Source organism: Canis lupus, chromosome 25 (genome assembly GCF_003254725.2).
Source record: "Canis lupus dingo isolate Sandy chromosome 25, ASM325472v2, whole genome shotgun sequence".
Taxonomy (NCBI): domain Eukaryota; kingdom Metazoa; phylum Chordata; class Mammalia; order Carnivora; family Canidae; genus Canis; species Canis lupus.
In genome coordinates this window covers 41,921,797-41,935,425 of record NC_064267.1, presented here as the reverse complement: position 1 = coordinate 41,935,425, position 13,629 = coordinate 41,921,797, and the positions used below count along the sequence as shown (strand labels likewise).

At 45.4% G+C, this 13,629-nt stretch overlaps 1 protein-coding gene and 1 long non-coding RNA gene across 7 annotated transcripts in view; one reads left to right on the top strand and one right to left on the bottom strand.

Annotated features, from left to right (window-relative positions):
- The window catches only part of DNER (delta/notch like EGF repeat containing), a 312,868-nt gene that overhangs the window by 199,128 nt on the left and 100,111 nt on the right, over positions 1-13,629 (top strand). The window contains exon 6 of the mRNA XM_025463331.3: positions 3,140-3,293. Coding sequence (XP_025319116.1) covers positions 3,140-3,293 — 154 coding nt within the window. The remainder of the gene's footprint in view (positions 1-3,139; positions 3,294-13,629) is intronic.
- Positions 7,810-13,629, bottom strand: part of LOC112669858 (uncharacterized) — a 59,485-nt gene continuing 53,665 nt past the window's right edge. For 2 of the 6 annotated variants that reach the window (XR_007405858.1, XR_007405860.1), the window contains exons 4-5: positions 10,205-10,437; positions 7,810-8,131 (exon numbers count right to left, since the gene is read on the bottom strand). This is a non-coding gene — a long non-coding RNA (uncharacterized LOC112669858). Of the gene's footprint in view, positions 8,132-10,204; positions 10,438-12,957; positions 13,046-13,629 lie in introns of all 6 variants that reach the window. The other 4 variants (XR_003142610.3, XR_003142611.3, XR_007405859.1 and 1 more) reach the window with 4 other exon arrangements.

Here is a 13,629-nt window from a genome sequence, read left to right as displayed (position 1 = left end):
CAGTTTACAGCTTTCAGTGATCATAGTTTTCCACAACGAATATACTAACAACATAGCTTCCTAGTAAATATTCATGGCTTCTTACAAATCAAGTCTCGAAACTATTGAAACAAACCTCTTGATATCATAGGAAAGCTTGTTGTTCTTAGAAAATAGACTTAGGAAGACATCCAACTTTATGGACCATATGATACAGAATACATAAAAACTAGAATTTTATGATCATGGGTATGTAAACATTGTTAATCTTCTTTATCCATCAATTAAAGTTTAAGAATCAATTCCAGTGTTTTGCTTGGTCAAAAACAATTGTTTCAACAGTTTCTTAAAGTTTCTTTTCAACCTTCTGGCTTAAAATGTAGCAGAACAAAATGTGTGGCTTCTGTTTTAGCTTTCCATTCGATCAAAGCTAACTTGAAGATACTTGATTTGGGGTTTTTAATAATTTATTTCCACAAGCAACATGTTTTCCATGGGACAAAACAGATGAATTCTATGCAAAATGTAGCCCCCAAAGAGCCAAAGAAATTGATCTGCAATATGGAACTGCTGGATACAAACCAAGTAAATCGGGGAGGACAGCTGCCAAAAATAATGACACGTAGTAATTTATTATGATGCTGAGGCTCATTTTGAAATTCTATGGGCCAGGCCCTCACAGTGTTTACATTTCAAAGGCAGCCACAAATCTGCAGATGCACAAAGGGCTCCAGACACATCCCTGCAAATATCAAAGGTGTACTCTGTTGCACATTTGGGCAAGGATGAGATTTTCCTTAAAAGATAGTTCTAGAGAAAGAGCTTCCTATTGAAAAAGCTGCCTTTCTAACAGTCCCTGATGCAGCTTCTCCCAACTTTGAACTACGAAGTCAGTGCAAACACACACAGAGGGGGAAAAAAACCCTCCCAGTATCATGAAAAAGCAGATAAGGAGTCAACCATTGCTAGCAGGTGGACGGAATTTCCGTTTGCCAAAAAGAGGTGCTGAGAGAGGATAATGGAAATAGAAGGCAGAAAATTTAACCCTCACTTAAGAGGAAAGCCATTGCTTTTATTCCCCTTGTTCTGGTTTTTTAAGATACAATTAAAGAATGTGTTCTTACACTTAAGAATTGATTATGCAGATTACAAGGATTTCTCCTGTTCCCGTAACAAAAACATATTCAATTAACAAAAGAAACACCTACACAAAATCTGGCAGTTTGCTAAGAGCTAAATGGGTCATTGGACTGGTCTCTTGCTTGGTTGCTGAGGTCAAGAGTCCATCTACTCCTGGCTTAATCACTTTTGGCAGGGGCATCCTGTTAAGAGTATGAATTCTGATCTCACTGTGCAAGGGAGAGTTTTTCTTAGGAAAGGTGTCCATCGGGGATGGGGCAATTTAGATGGAAAGCACTAGACTATAGCTACAAGCAGAATGTCTCTGTGGGGGGTTCCTTCCAGGAATGCAAGGTGGAGTGAGGACTAGGGCACCTAAACATTCAACATATTGCTAGGTCGAAGACAGAAAAGAAATAGATTGTTTTTCAAGAAGCTAAGATGGCATTTGTTAAAATTCAGTCATTTCAGTTTTCTGCTTAGTGATAAATTCTGCAGATCTCCCTTTGAAACCAAGCTTACTCTAGAAGAGCCAGCAATGCAACCATGAGGGCTGGAGCAGGGAGGGGAATGTTATCATTATTTGCAATTGACATGCAATTTGTGGGGAGGGGGGGGTGAGGGTGGGGGGAGCTTGTTTTATCTAGAAAACCCAAGGGAATCAAGGAAAAACGCTGACCTGTAGTGAGAGCTCAGTGCGATGACCAGTAGTAAAACTCTAGCATTTTCTATGCCAGTCATAATTGCTAGCAAGTTATGATGGGTATTACAAGAAAAGGATGAAGAAAATATTTTGTAGCTCATTAACAATAGCTATGAAGAAATCTAAATATGCAGTAGTAAATTTATCAAGAAATGGACAAGAACTATTAAATTTGATTGTGATAAAAAAAATGTTAAAGAGAATGGAGGACACTTTCCTCTTCCAGAAGGAAGGTACCATGTATGCTTGGGGACCAGGGTCCTGGGTGGGGATTTTGAGTTAATACCACCCAGAGAAGAGGGGAGGGTGTCTGAGAATAGAGGCAGGGGGCTGGGGTAGAGAGAGGGAGGTGGGAAGAAGGGTGGGTTGGGGAGAGGTTGTGCGTGGGGCTTTGGACCAGTAGGGATTTGAACACCTGCCTGATGTGGGGCCTCAGGGAGTGCTGGGAGGTGCATTTTTCTATTTTGATTTTTTTTAAGTGTTAACTCTTGTCTATGCCATTCTCCTTTGCTTCCTCCAAGCCCCTCTTCCTGAAGATCCAAAGTAACACCCTACATTGCTCCACACAGGATTTGGGATCAGATTAGTTGTTGTTATTGTTTAGATGGTCACCATCCTTAGGCACCAAAGAGAGCAGGAAGGCTCCGTTTTATTTGAATTTTTACAACTATCTCAGGAATGAAGCTTCCAAGCAAATGCAGTGCCCTGGGTCTGAGTTATGGTCTTTTAGTAAGATAACAGTAATACCATGAACCAAACAAGTTCACGTGAATTATATTCTTTTTATTTTTCTTTGCACTCAGTTTTGTCTGCAGAGCTGTACGTTGACGTTGAGGCTAATTTACAGGGTGATTCAATAAATTCTCTCGATGCTCTGGAAGGTGATCAGAGCAGGACGTTTGACGATGTTTTTGTGACAAGTGCTATCTATGCTGCAGGATTTTAGCTCGTTGGCATGACATCTTATTTAATGGCTGTAGCACAGTATATCAGCTCTAGCCAAACTGTCATTTCTGTGTCGGGTCAGCAAAACTTCATTTTTGCTTACAACACAGTTGTCTTTTTTCGCTTTCTATTTGCCTTAAGACTGAAAATGGTTAGGGTAAATATCAATAAAGAAAGAATGAGAAAAATAAATGTTTGAAATTAAAGTGTAAGGACATACAATTTGTCTCAAAGCTCTGATTTTAATCGGATCAAAATATAAGTGATGTGGTTAAAACATGCAGTATTGGTATAATTAGAAAAAGCAGCGGTGCTCTTGAACTTTGAGATCGACAGCCAACGCGTGCATTTTTCGAGGACTCGTTTAACACGTATGGTATGTTTGTGTTTTAGGCAACTTTTTCCTGTAGCTGTGACCATCAGTACGTGGGTACTTTCTGTGAAGAATTTGATGCCTGCCAGAGGAATCCCTGCCAGAACAATGCCAGCTGTGTGGATGCAAATGAAAAGCAGGATGGGACCAATTTCACCTGCGTCTGCCTTGCTGGTATGAGCTCCATAGATGATAGTTATTATATGTTTCTCTGTAGAATATTCACTTAGTAACTAAGGGTGACTACGGGATATATTGTCCAGCTGCTAGGCAAGACGACTTTAAGATCTCATTTGATTGATTCCCCCAGTCGGTGCTTCATATGGGAATGGAAGAGGGAAATTCAGATGAGGATAGACATCATGTTCCTTGGCCGGCTTTCTGACGTTAGGATGCTCTGTCTTAGCGGTCCATTTTTGTTCTGGGATAATGATGTGTTGGGTCAAATAGAGGTCTGGGCATGTCAGAAACAGTTCTGCGAATATGTACCGAGTGTAGAATGGGACTGTGCTGGGTGATAATGCTCAGCAACAAGAGAAATCCAGGATAGTCTATGCAGGTTGCGACGTCAAGCCACATCATCTTTCCCGTTTTTGCTGATTTCCTTTTGTTCCTGTATGTTCATTAGGCCAAGTTCTTGGTACACCATTCTCTACAACGGGGAAGGTCATCCACGTTCCTTGATCACTATGGGGGATGGGTGGGTATTGCATGAGACTTTTGACTCCTTGGAGCCCAATGGATGACTGGCGGCGGTAGGCAGTACTCTCAGACTTCTGTGGCTCTGCTGTCATTTTAATTGACTTACTGCTCAGCCAACTCGATTGTTAATCCTCAAGGAGCAGGAATGGATGGTATTTACCAGTGAACATTCTGATGCAGCTGTTTCGATGCAGCTTAAAAGCAAACACCAAATTCCTCCCTTTTTTTTTTTTCGTTTTCTTTCTTTCTTTCTTTCTTTTTTTTTTTTTTTTTTTTTTTTACTATTGAATAGCACGCAGAACTGTCATCGCTTTTCACTTTCTGTCTCATCCTGTTGCCAACATCTGCCTCTGGGTGGGAATTCAGGATGAGGTAGGAGTTGGGGAAGGCCAGAGAGATGGAGGGAAGGGGCAGCTGGAGTGATGAAGTGCTCTCTATAAGAAACAGGGCCCAGGGGTGTGAAAGATGATAGACTAAAAAGTGAGAGTTCTTCACTCATCTCTTCCAACCCAAAGCATCAGTTGCAGGGGTGGGTTAATAATCTGTTATATTCTTTCTAGATCTGTATGTGTGTGTGTGTGTGTGTGTGTGTGTGTAAGTGTGTGTATTTCTCTTGCACATCACATGAATAAGGATTTTTCTGTATGCTTTTTATATTTATTTATTTTTAAAGATTTTATTTATTCATGAGACACACAGAGAGAGGCAGAGAGATAGGCAGAGGGAGAAGCAGGCTCCATTCAGGGAGCCCGATGTGGGGCTTGATCCCTGGACTCCAGGATCACGACCTGAGCCAAAGGCAGATGCTCAACCACTGAGCCACCCAGGGATCCCTTCTGTATGCTTTCTAAAAAAAGTGATTATAGTATACATACTGTTCTATAACTCGCTTTATTTTAGAATGACCAGTAGATCGTAGACCACTTTTCAGGTCAAAATGTATGGATTTGCCTCAATCATTGAACAATTTCACAGCGTGTCTCCTAAACTTGTATCTCCGGGTTAGACTCCCTCCAAACTCACTTATCTGCTGCTTACCTGGCATCGGCATTTGGATGTCCCAGGCCACCTTAAGCTCAGCCGTTGCAAAGCCGAGCTCATCATGCTCCCATCCCACTCGGCTCAGCTTCCAGCGTTCCATCTGTTTCTATAAGACAGACATCTGCAAGTCATGCTAGGTTCCTCCCTCTTCCTCTCTGCTGGCACCCCTTCTTCTTCCAAGTGTTCTCCATTTTACCACCTAGTGGCCTCTCAAATGCACCACCCTTTCTGCAGCCCCACTGCCACCACCCCTAGGCTAGCTGCCTCCGCCCCCCCCCCCGTCTGTGATGCTAAAGTAACCTCCCACTGCTTGTCCATATTCTCCTGACTGTGCTGCATGCTGAACCAGAGTGACTGCACCAAAGGGAGCCTCAGCATTTGTCCCTACACCTTCCATTCTTCACCTGGTGGCAGGTGATCATTTTCCTATGCCCATCTGATGTAGTTGCCTTCCTACCTAAATCCCTTCTTCCCCTTGCTCTTTGGTCCGTGATCTGTCGCTCGCCCACCTTTCCAGCCCCATCTCACCTCACTGCTCACCTTGCTCTGGGTCTAGCCACCTTGGCCCTTTCATGACTTTATGCTCCTTTCTTGGACAGCCTTCATCTGTGGTCAATGTGCATTTACACGTGTGATCTTTTGATTACTGCCTGTTTTCCCCACCAGCGTTGACCTCATGAGAGCAGGGCCTGAATCGGTCATTGCATCCCACAGTGTCTGACAGATCATGGACGCTCACTCAAGGTGCTGATAAGATGAATTAATGAAAGCGTATGAACATGACCTCATGTTTTAAACCATTCCTCTGGTGATGGATCTTTAAGATGTTTTCTATTTATCTTTTATAAGTAATGTTACAACGAATAAAGAACCTTCTATTAACAGTCTCAATCAGGGTCAGTGGGTGGAGCTTGTCTCAGGACCCTGGGATTATGACCTGAGGACTGAGCCAAAGGGAGATGCTTAACCGACTGAGCCACCCAGGCACCCCTGTTCTTGATCATCTTGCTGAGTACATCTTGCTGAGTACATCTTGCTGAGTACTTCATGTGTGACCCATGACCATGGCATTCTTATAGTTTACTCATATTAGTCTCTTCTTAAGAGAAGAAATATCACACAATTTTGTCCAAAAAAAGAAAAGGGCTTGTTTCTTGAAATGAGTTTTCTTTAATTTAGCTCTCAACACCCTCAAAAACATTTTTTTTCCATTGGAAAACTACATTTCCTTTGTGGAAGAACTGTTTACAGGTTAATTCACATCAATTAATTGACCTCTGAAGCTCCAGATAACATGCGTAAGAACTCTCAAAGTGTATGAAGTGTGCTTGCCTTCAAAAATTGTATCCCACTGTGCTCTGATTGTTCCAAGTCTGATCATGAGAAATTGCCTTGTTTGATGAATGCATGAATTCAAACCAACTTCTTGTCCCCAGAGAACAAAATCTCCCAACAAAGTCTCTTCTTGGAGACATTGTTGTCTTGATGCGATGCTCATTTCTCTTGAGAGAAGAACATTTCTCGGTAAGTGAAGTATTATCAGCAAAGAAGCATCAGCCCCAGATTTGCTAGTATTTCAATATTTTGCTTTCCGTTCTATGTCAAATGTCCATATAAATACAATTTTTTTAGGCCGTGCGTAATCTAGAGATGTATGAATATGGCATGCTGGGTGTTGAGTTGATTAATAAACTCTCTTCCTTAGCTTTCACTTTAATTTTTTATTACAATTTATTGGAAGCAGGAGATGGTTTTTTTATGTAGTGAAACATCAATAAATGTCATATACATGTGTGTACAACATAAGAGGAGTTATAAGTTATGGCCAATAACATTTCTATTTTTGGAAGGGGATTTTTGTCAAATGTGATTGATATTTTTCCTCAAACTTTTTGGGAATACATTAAAAAAGAAGAGGATTGTCAACAGCCTCGAATACCACAGGAGCATCGAAGAGGAGGTTATTGACTTTGGCTAGAGGGTTTGTCCAAGCCATCGTCGGTGGCCTCCTGTTTATGTTGATGTGATACGGATTCCAGTGGAAGCTCTGAAACTTCTCCACATACAGGGACAGAAGCAAGGAAGGTGTTAGAAGTTGCCAGACACTCTGAAGGATAGCTCCGGATTTGGAAATAGTTGTAGCCACTTGGTTTTCAGGTGACAAGGAAGCTGTGAACTCCCCCAGTGACACTGGTTGGCCATGATGAGATGAACAGGGTTTGGGCCAGATGTGAGAATTCATAAAGACCAGCTTAGTGGCAGACGAATGTGAGGGACAGAACCCCAAAGGGTCTCTTACTTTTAAAATTATAGCGTACTATTTAAGAGCATGGGCCCTGGAGGCAGAATGCCCCTATTGCAATCATAAATCCCAACCAGTTAGACCTCAAATGTGGGCCATTTTCCCAGTTTGTTTCCCATCTCCCTCCAATGTCACACTGTCTGGAGACCCTGCTCGTTGCTTGAGGTCATATGAGCCCCAGGGGCCAGAGTCAGCCCTGTGGTGTAGACACTACCCATCCCCCTTGACCACAGCCTCCAAGGCCAGCAGTCTACACCCTGCCCTGTCCTTACCGTTTTCTAGTAGGGCTCCTGGGGCATGGTGCACAACCTCTCTCAACCTGCTTCTTTGACTCTGCATATTACAGTGACCCTCATCATGACTTAGGAATATCACATGAGAACCAAGCTTCTGGTCTGTTCTGTGGACACATATCTGCAATATCTAGCTCATGCCTGGCACATAGTAGGTGCTCAATAAAGAGCACCTACATTCATACAGCATTCATACATTCATGCTGAATGAATGAATGAATGAATGAAGCGAGATGAGATTTTATACAAGGCCCACAGATGCGTAGTAGGGCCTCTGTTCCCTTGTCTCTCCTCCCTGGGCTTCTCCCTGTAGCATACGTTGTGTATTTACCTCCCACATTGGACTGTGGCTGGCCCGAGGGCCGCGACTCTTCCATTCCATTACTCTTCATTTCTCCGTCCCCCGTCGGTGCCAAACCCCACGCCTTGCACATTCATAGACACGGAATACGTGGTCTAATTGAAAGGTAGCTTCTTTAATCATGATTTATTTTATAAGAGCCTTCTAATTTTGAGAATATAATTTTTCCTCAGAGGAGCTATTACTTTTTCTGAAAAGAATAGCTGTGATAGATCTTCAACACTGTCACTGCCAAAATATTATTAGCATCGCACAAAGCATTTTTCAACTTCACGGTGCTTCATTGTGCCAGCTGATGGGTGATTTTCAGCCTCTTAAAAAAAAAAAAACAACAACTGTCATTTCTGAGGCAGAGAACGTGGCATGTGTTCTGTCCCAGATCTGCCCTTAAACACTGGGTATTGGGGATCCCTGGGTGGTCAGTGGTTTAGCACCTGCCTTTCACCCAGGGTGCGATCCTGGAGTCCCGGGATTGAGTCCCATGTCAGGCTCCTGGCATGGAGCCTGCTTCTCCCTCTGCTGTCTCTCTCTCTCTCTCTCTCTCTGTCTATCATAAATAAATAAATAAATAAATAAATAAATAAATAAATAAATAAATCTTTAAAAAAAAAACACTGAGTGTTGCTCGAGTAGGTGTCCAGATGCGTTTCAGCAGTGAGTTAGAGGCAGGTCACCTCCTCCTCCTGGAGTCACTTCCTCCTGGGGACAAGTCCTGAATGGGATTGTCTGTAGGTGCTCATACCCAGCCCCACTCACCTCAGGAAGTCAATGGGTGAGCAGGTGAAGGCAATATTTTTTTTGCAAGTGGCTTAGTTCAGGGGTTCAGAGTGGAAGGCACCTCAGGGCTCATCTCTGGACATGGGGCATGGGAAGCAGGGGTGACCCTGGGAGGCTAAAGGACTTGACCATGGTCTACAAGCTCGTGGGGGACATAGGATTTCAGGCCTCATCACTCCGTGTCCAGAGTCCACATCTTTGGGCCAGAGTACACATTCACTGCAACACATTCATGGTTTGTGAATCTTACATGAGTTATGAACAGAGAATATGTGGCCCATGTTGCTGTTCACTCATACGTGGGACCAGAGATGGTGCCAGCTGGGACCAGGGGACACACCAAACAGCAACCTGCTACTTAGGGTTTCAATCCAGCCCCTTCAGCTTACCACTCAGGGGGCCAACCTTTCAGCTCTTGGGTGTCCTCATTTTTAAAATAAAGGTTTGTAGTGAGGATCACACATTCATCCAATAATTGCTTATCGAGTATCTACTATGTGCCAGGCATTTTCCAGGTACCAGGATGCATCTATGAAACAGCTAAGTCTCTGTGCTCACAGAGGCCACATGTTAGTGAATGAGATGAGTCAACAATGTGTGTTCCTCAAGGTGTATGTTGTGTGTGTGTGTGTGTGTGTGTGTGTGTGTGTGTGTGTAAAGGGAAAAGGTCAGGCAGTGATAGTGCAATGAAGAAAAGTAAAACAGATGAAGAGATCAAGAGAAATGGGACCATGATTACAGGTAGAATGATCAGATGGAGCTTCTCTGAAGGGAGAGTACTCGTGTAGAGACCTGAATAAAATGAGCTTGTGAACAATGTGACTGTGGGGGGGGCAGAATAGCATCCAGGCAGCGGGAAGAGCACATGCAAAGGTCCTGAGGCAGGAGTCTCATCAGTGATGAGACTTGGCTCTGGGAAGAAAACTGGAGCGGGCCATGAAGGAAGAACAGGGATTTTATCCTGAAGGTGACAGGAAGCCTTTCGAGGGTGTGAACTGGCACAGGCCATCTGACTTCTCTCTTGAAAGGATCACTCTGGACCCTGGTGAAGAAGAAACAGAGGGAGGGAAAATGGGGAAACTAGTCTCCAGGCAAGAGAGAACCACAGCTTGAGCCCTGTGGGGCTGGTAGTGATTGAAGTTTGGATCTGGGACGTACTGAAGCTGTGGCTGGTAACCCTGGCTGGGGGGAGGAGTGCAGGGTGTGAGTGGAGATATGGGTGACTCCAGAGATTTTAATTTTTTTAAATTAATAAGAGCTTCATTGAGATACCACTGAAATGTACAATTCAGCGATTTTCAGAATATTTTCAGAGTTGTGCAACCATCACCATGGTCCATTGTCATCTCCCCGGAAGTGGCCCTCTCCCTGTCGCCCCTGACCCTGCCACCTCCTCCCCCCAGCCCACGGCAACCACTGATCTACTTCCGGTCTCTATAGATTTGCCTCTTCTGGACTTTTCATGTAAGTTGAGTTATTTGATATTGGCTTTTTGTGTCTGGCTTTGCTCACTTAGCGTCACATTTTCGAGGTTCGTCCCTGTTGTGGCGCGTACTAGGGCTTTGTGCCTTTGTATCCAAATAATACCCCAATGTATGGAGACACCCACCTTGTTCATCTGTTCATCCACCGAGGCACACTTGGGTTGTTTCCCCTCTTGGCTGTTGTGAACAGTGGTGCCATGAACCCCACTCCACTTACGCCCTCTCCCTTCTCTCCTCCTCCAGGGTCTTCTGCTTCCAGACTTTTCTGTCTTCCTCTTTCTCTACCATCCTCCATCTTCCACCTTCATCCTTGGCTTCTCATCAACTGGGATTCCAAGGTCTCATCTTAAATCCAGTCCTTAATAATAAAAAATTAATAAGTCCTTGCTGCTGCTTCCTTATGCTTGTCTCCCCCCCTCCCTCCCCCTCCCTCCTTCCTCCTCCCCCTTTCCCCATGCTTCATCTTCTTCATCCCTGCCACACATCGGTCTATGTCCATATTGTGATTTCTCACCCAATTTCTTCCTTTCTCTTTATACCATGAAACTTCTTCTCTGAGGTCATTGGTGGTATCCTTCCCACTAACTTCCAGAGCTCTTTCTTTGTCCTTGTCTCTGTAGGGCATTTCTCACCTGGCTTACAGAGCCCTGCATGATGTCTGCTCTCCTGAGACCAGGCCAGCCCTCCTCCCTCCTTCCCTGCCCTGCTCCCAGGAGCTCCTCTCTCTCCCCTCTCCTGCTGCCTCCCTCTGCCTTTGACAGCAGTCACTCATGCTGAGCTGTCACCTCCGAGTGTTTAGGTTTCCCATCCTTCCTTCCCGCCTGTCACCTCAGCTCCAGCACTTCCTCTGGACTTGGCCCTGATGCACAGCTAATGGCTCAGCCCCTCCTTAGACTCTACCCCAGAGCCCTGGGGGTGGGGGAGATCCTCCTCCCTCCACCTCCCCACACACATGCTTTCAAGCCTGACTATTTTCGAAGGCTCTGGTTTCTATCAGTGGTGCCATCACCACGCTTGTCACCCAGGTCAGAAGCTCAGGCCTTGCGACTGGCTCCTTTGTCTTCCATATCTCTGGATGGGCACCAGGTTCGCTCTAGTGACAAGGATTTGGCATCTGCTCCAGCTCCACATCCCCCCCGCCCATGCCCTGATTCAGGCTGTTGTCACCTGCTGCCTGAACAATTGTGATAAGGCTGTCCACCTTCCACACGGGCCACCTGGCTTCTAGCCTCAGCACCGCCCTCCAGGAGCCCAGGGCTGGTGACACCGAGCTGGCTGGAGATGTCACACTGCCCGAGGCCTGGCCTGCTCCGACTCCTCCTTCTCCCTGGGGCTTCAGGGAAAGGACTTAATCTCGCTGGGTCTCATGCTCCTGCCTGTGACCTGGGATGGCAGATGGAACCCACAGCGCCACGCTCCAGTGATGCTAAGAGGTGGGGAGGGGGGGGGGGAATGAAACGTGTGCTGTGTTTGGAAAGGTGCCTGGTGGGATGCCTGGGTGGCATCTGCCGTTGGCTCAGATCGTGACCCCGGCGTCCTGGGATCAAGTCCTGTGTTTGGCTCCCCGCAGGGAGCCTACTTCTCCCTCTGCCTGTGTCTCTGCCTCTCTCTGTGTCTCTCATGAATTTACAAAAATATATATATATATATATATTTTTGGAAAGGTGCCAGCACAGGAGTAAGCACACAACAAACGTCAGCTGCTGTAACTGCTGGCGTTCCTGTCGAGCCAGTAGTTTGAGGCCCTCCAGGGTGCCCAACCACTGCTTCCCCTTGGCAAGTGATTTGGACTTGGCGCCTCTGGTTCTCCCTGTCTGGTGAGCCAGGGTGGCCCAAGTGGGCCCCTCAGAGCATCCTTTTCTCTTCTGCTGAGACCTACTCCCTGCCCACTCTTCCTGCCTCAGGGCTGGCCTTGCTTGGCTCTCCCAGCCTTCTTAGCCAAGCTTCATGACGAGGAAATAAAACACACACGAGGAGTAAAGAAATGTGGGGTTTGGAGTCTGTGGGCCTGGGTTTGATTCCAGGCTGAGCTTCTCACCGACTCTGCTTTGCTCCCCTGAGCCCCAATTTTTTCACCAGTGAAATGAATAACAAGTCTCAACCTTGTAGGAGTAAAGAGAGCACACCCACATGCACACACGCACATACACACACACAGGCGTGCACACACATGGGCACAGAATGGGAAATCCACAGAGTGCATATATTGTAGCTTCTAAATTCTAAAGGTGAGAGGGATGGGCACTACCATTCTCAGTCTGTCCCCAGGGGCTGTGCTCATGCCCCCCATGGCCCTCTGGGGTCCTCCTTTATGCTGAGGAAGAAGGGAGGAGAGTTAAGCTCCACCCCCCAAACTGAAGCAAATGAGAACAGGAAGTAACCAGTCTACACACACCTTCCCCATGTCTGCACTCCATTCCCAAACCTTCAAAGATGCTGCATTGGCAACCCCCGCTCCTGGGCAGATGATTTGAGGCCTTGGCCCCATCCTCTTCCCCTACAGCTCGGTCAGTGCATCTGAACACGCCTGACTTGGTGCTACATCCCTGCTGTGGCCCGTGCTACGTGTTCGATTGTTCCACGGAAACAGGTCTTTGCTCCTCCTCTGGAGTGGAAGCTGCCTGCAGGCAGGGGCTGCTTCTAAGCGCCTTTTCGACTCACCAACTGTGAGTTTTCACTCACAAAAAAACGTTCCTCCTCGAAGAAGGAATACCGTCTCTACAGTTTGGTCTATTATACAAGCCTAGAATTCAACCGATACATATCTTTAAGTCAATCCCTTGTGTGTCTCATGGCATCAGTTCTTAATTAATTTAATGCTTTCTCCCTTTTGGCTTCAGTTTCTCTTGGGGAGCCATCAGGACATAATGAAAGAAACCTTTTTTGAACTGTCTCCCACTTCGTAATCACCAGATTAGGAGCTACAGGTCTCATACAGAGTTTGGCCACGGTTTCTGATTTGGGTTCTAGGAAAATGGAATGAAAGAGATTATTTTAAAAATAGCAACACATGGTGCTTACGTAGTCATTAATTACTTTATAACGAGTGCCTGCAGGGTCCCTGGCTCTGTGCTAGGCGCGGAGGATAAAAATCACCAACACTGCTCTTAAATAATAGGAAAACAGATCTGGAAACAAAGCAGTGACAGGCACAGCCATTGAGCCTGGGGGCTCCCGATCACAAAAAAGAAAAAAAAAATCATGTGCCAACAGTGCAGTCAGGAAAGACTCTTTAATGTAATATTTGACTTTCTTCCTTTTCTGATCTGTTTCTTTTGTAATCTGTGTCATATGTGTGCAACTCTTAAATGAATAATATTAACATCTGAGACTGAGAAAAACCGCTGTTCGTTTTCTAGATCAGTAGTTCTCAGACTTTAGCAAGTACCTTGTATCAGAATCACCTGGAGGGCTTCTGGAAACTCCGATTGCAGCCTGTACCCACCCCTGCCCTCCCCATCTCCTCCTGAGAATCTCTGATTCTGTAGGTCTGGGATGATGCTGGTGTATTTGTATTTGTAGCAAGTTCCCAGGTGATGCTGCTGCTGCT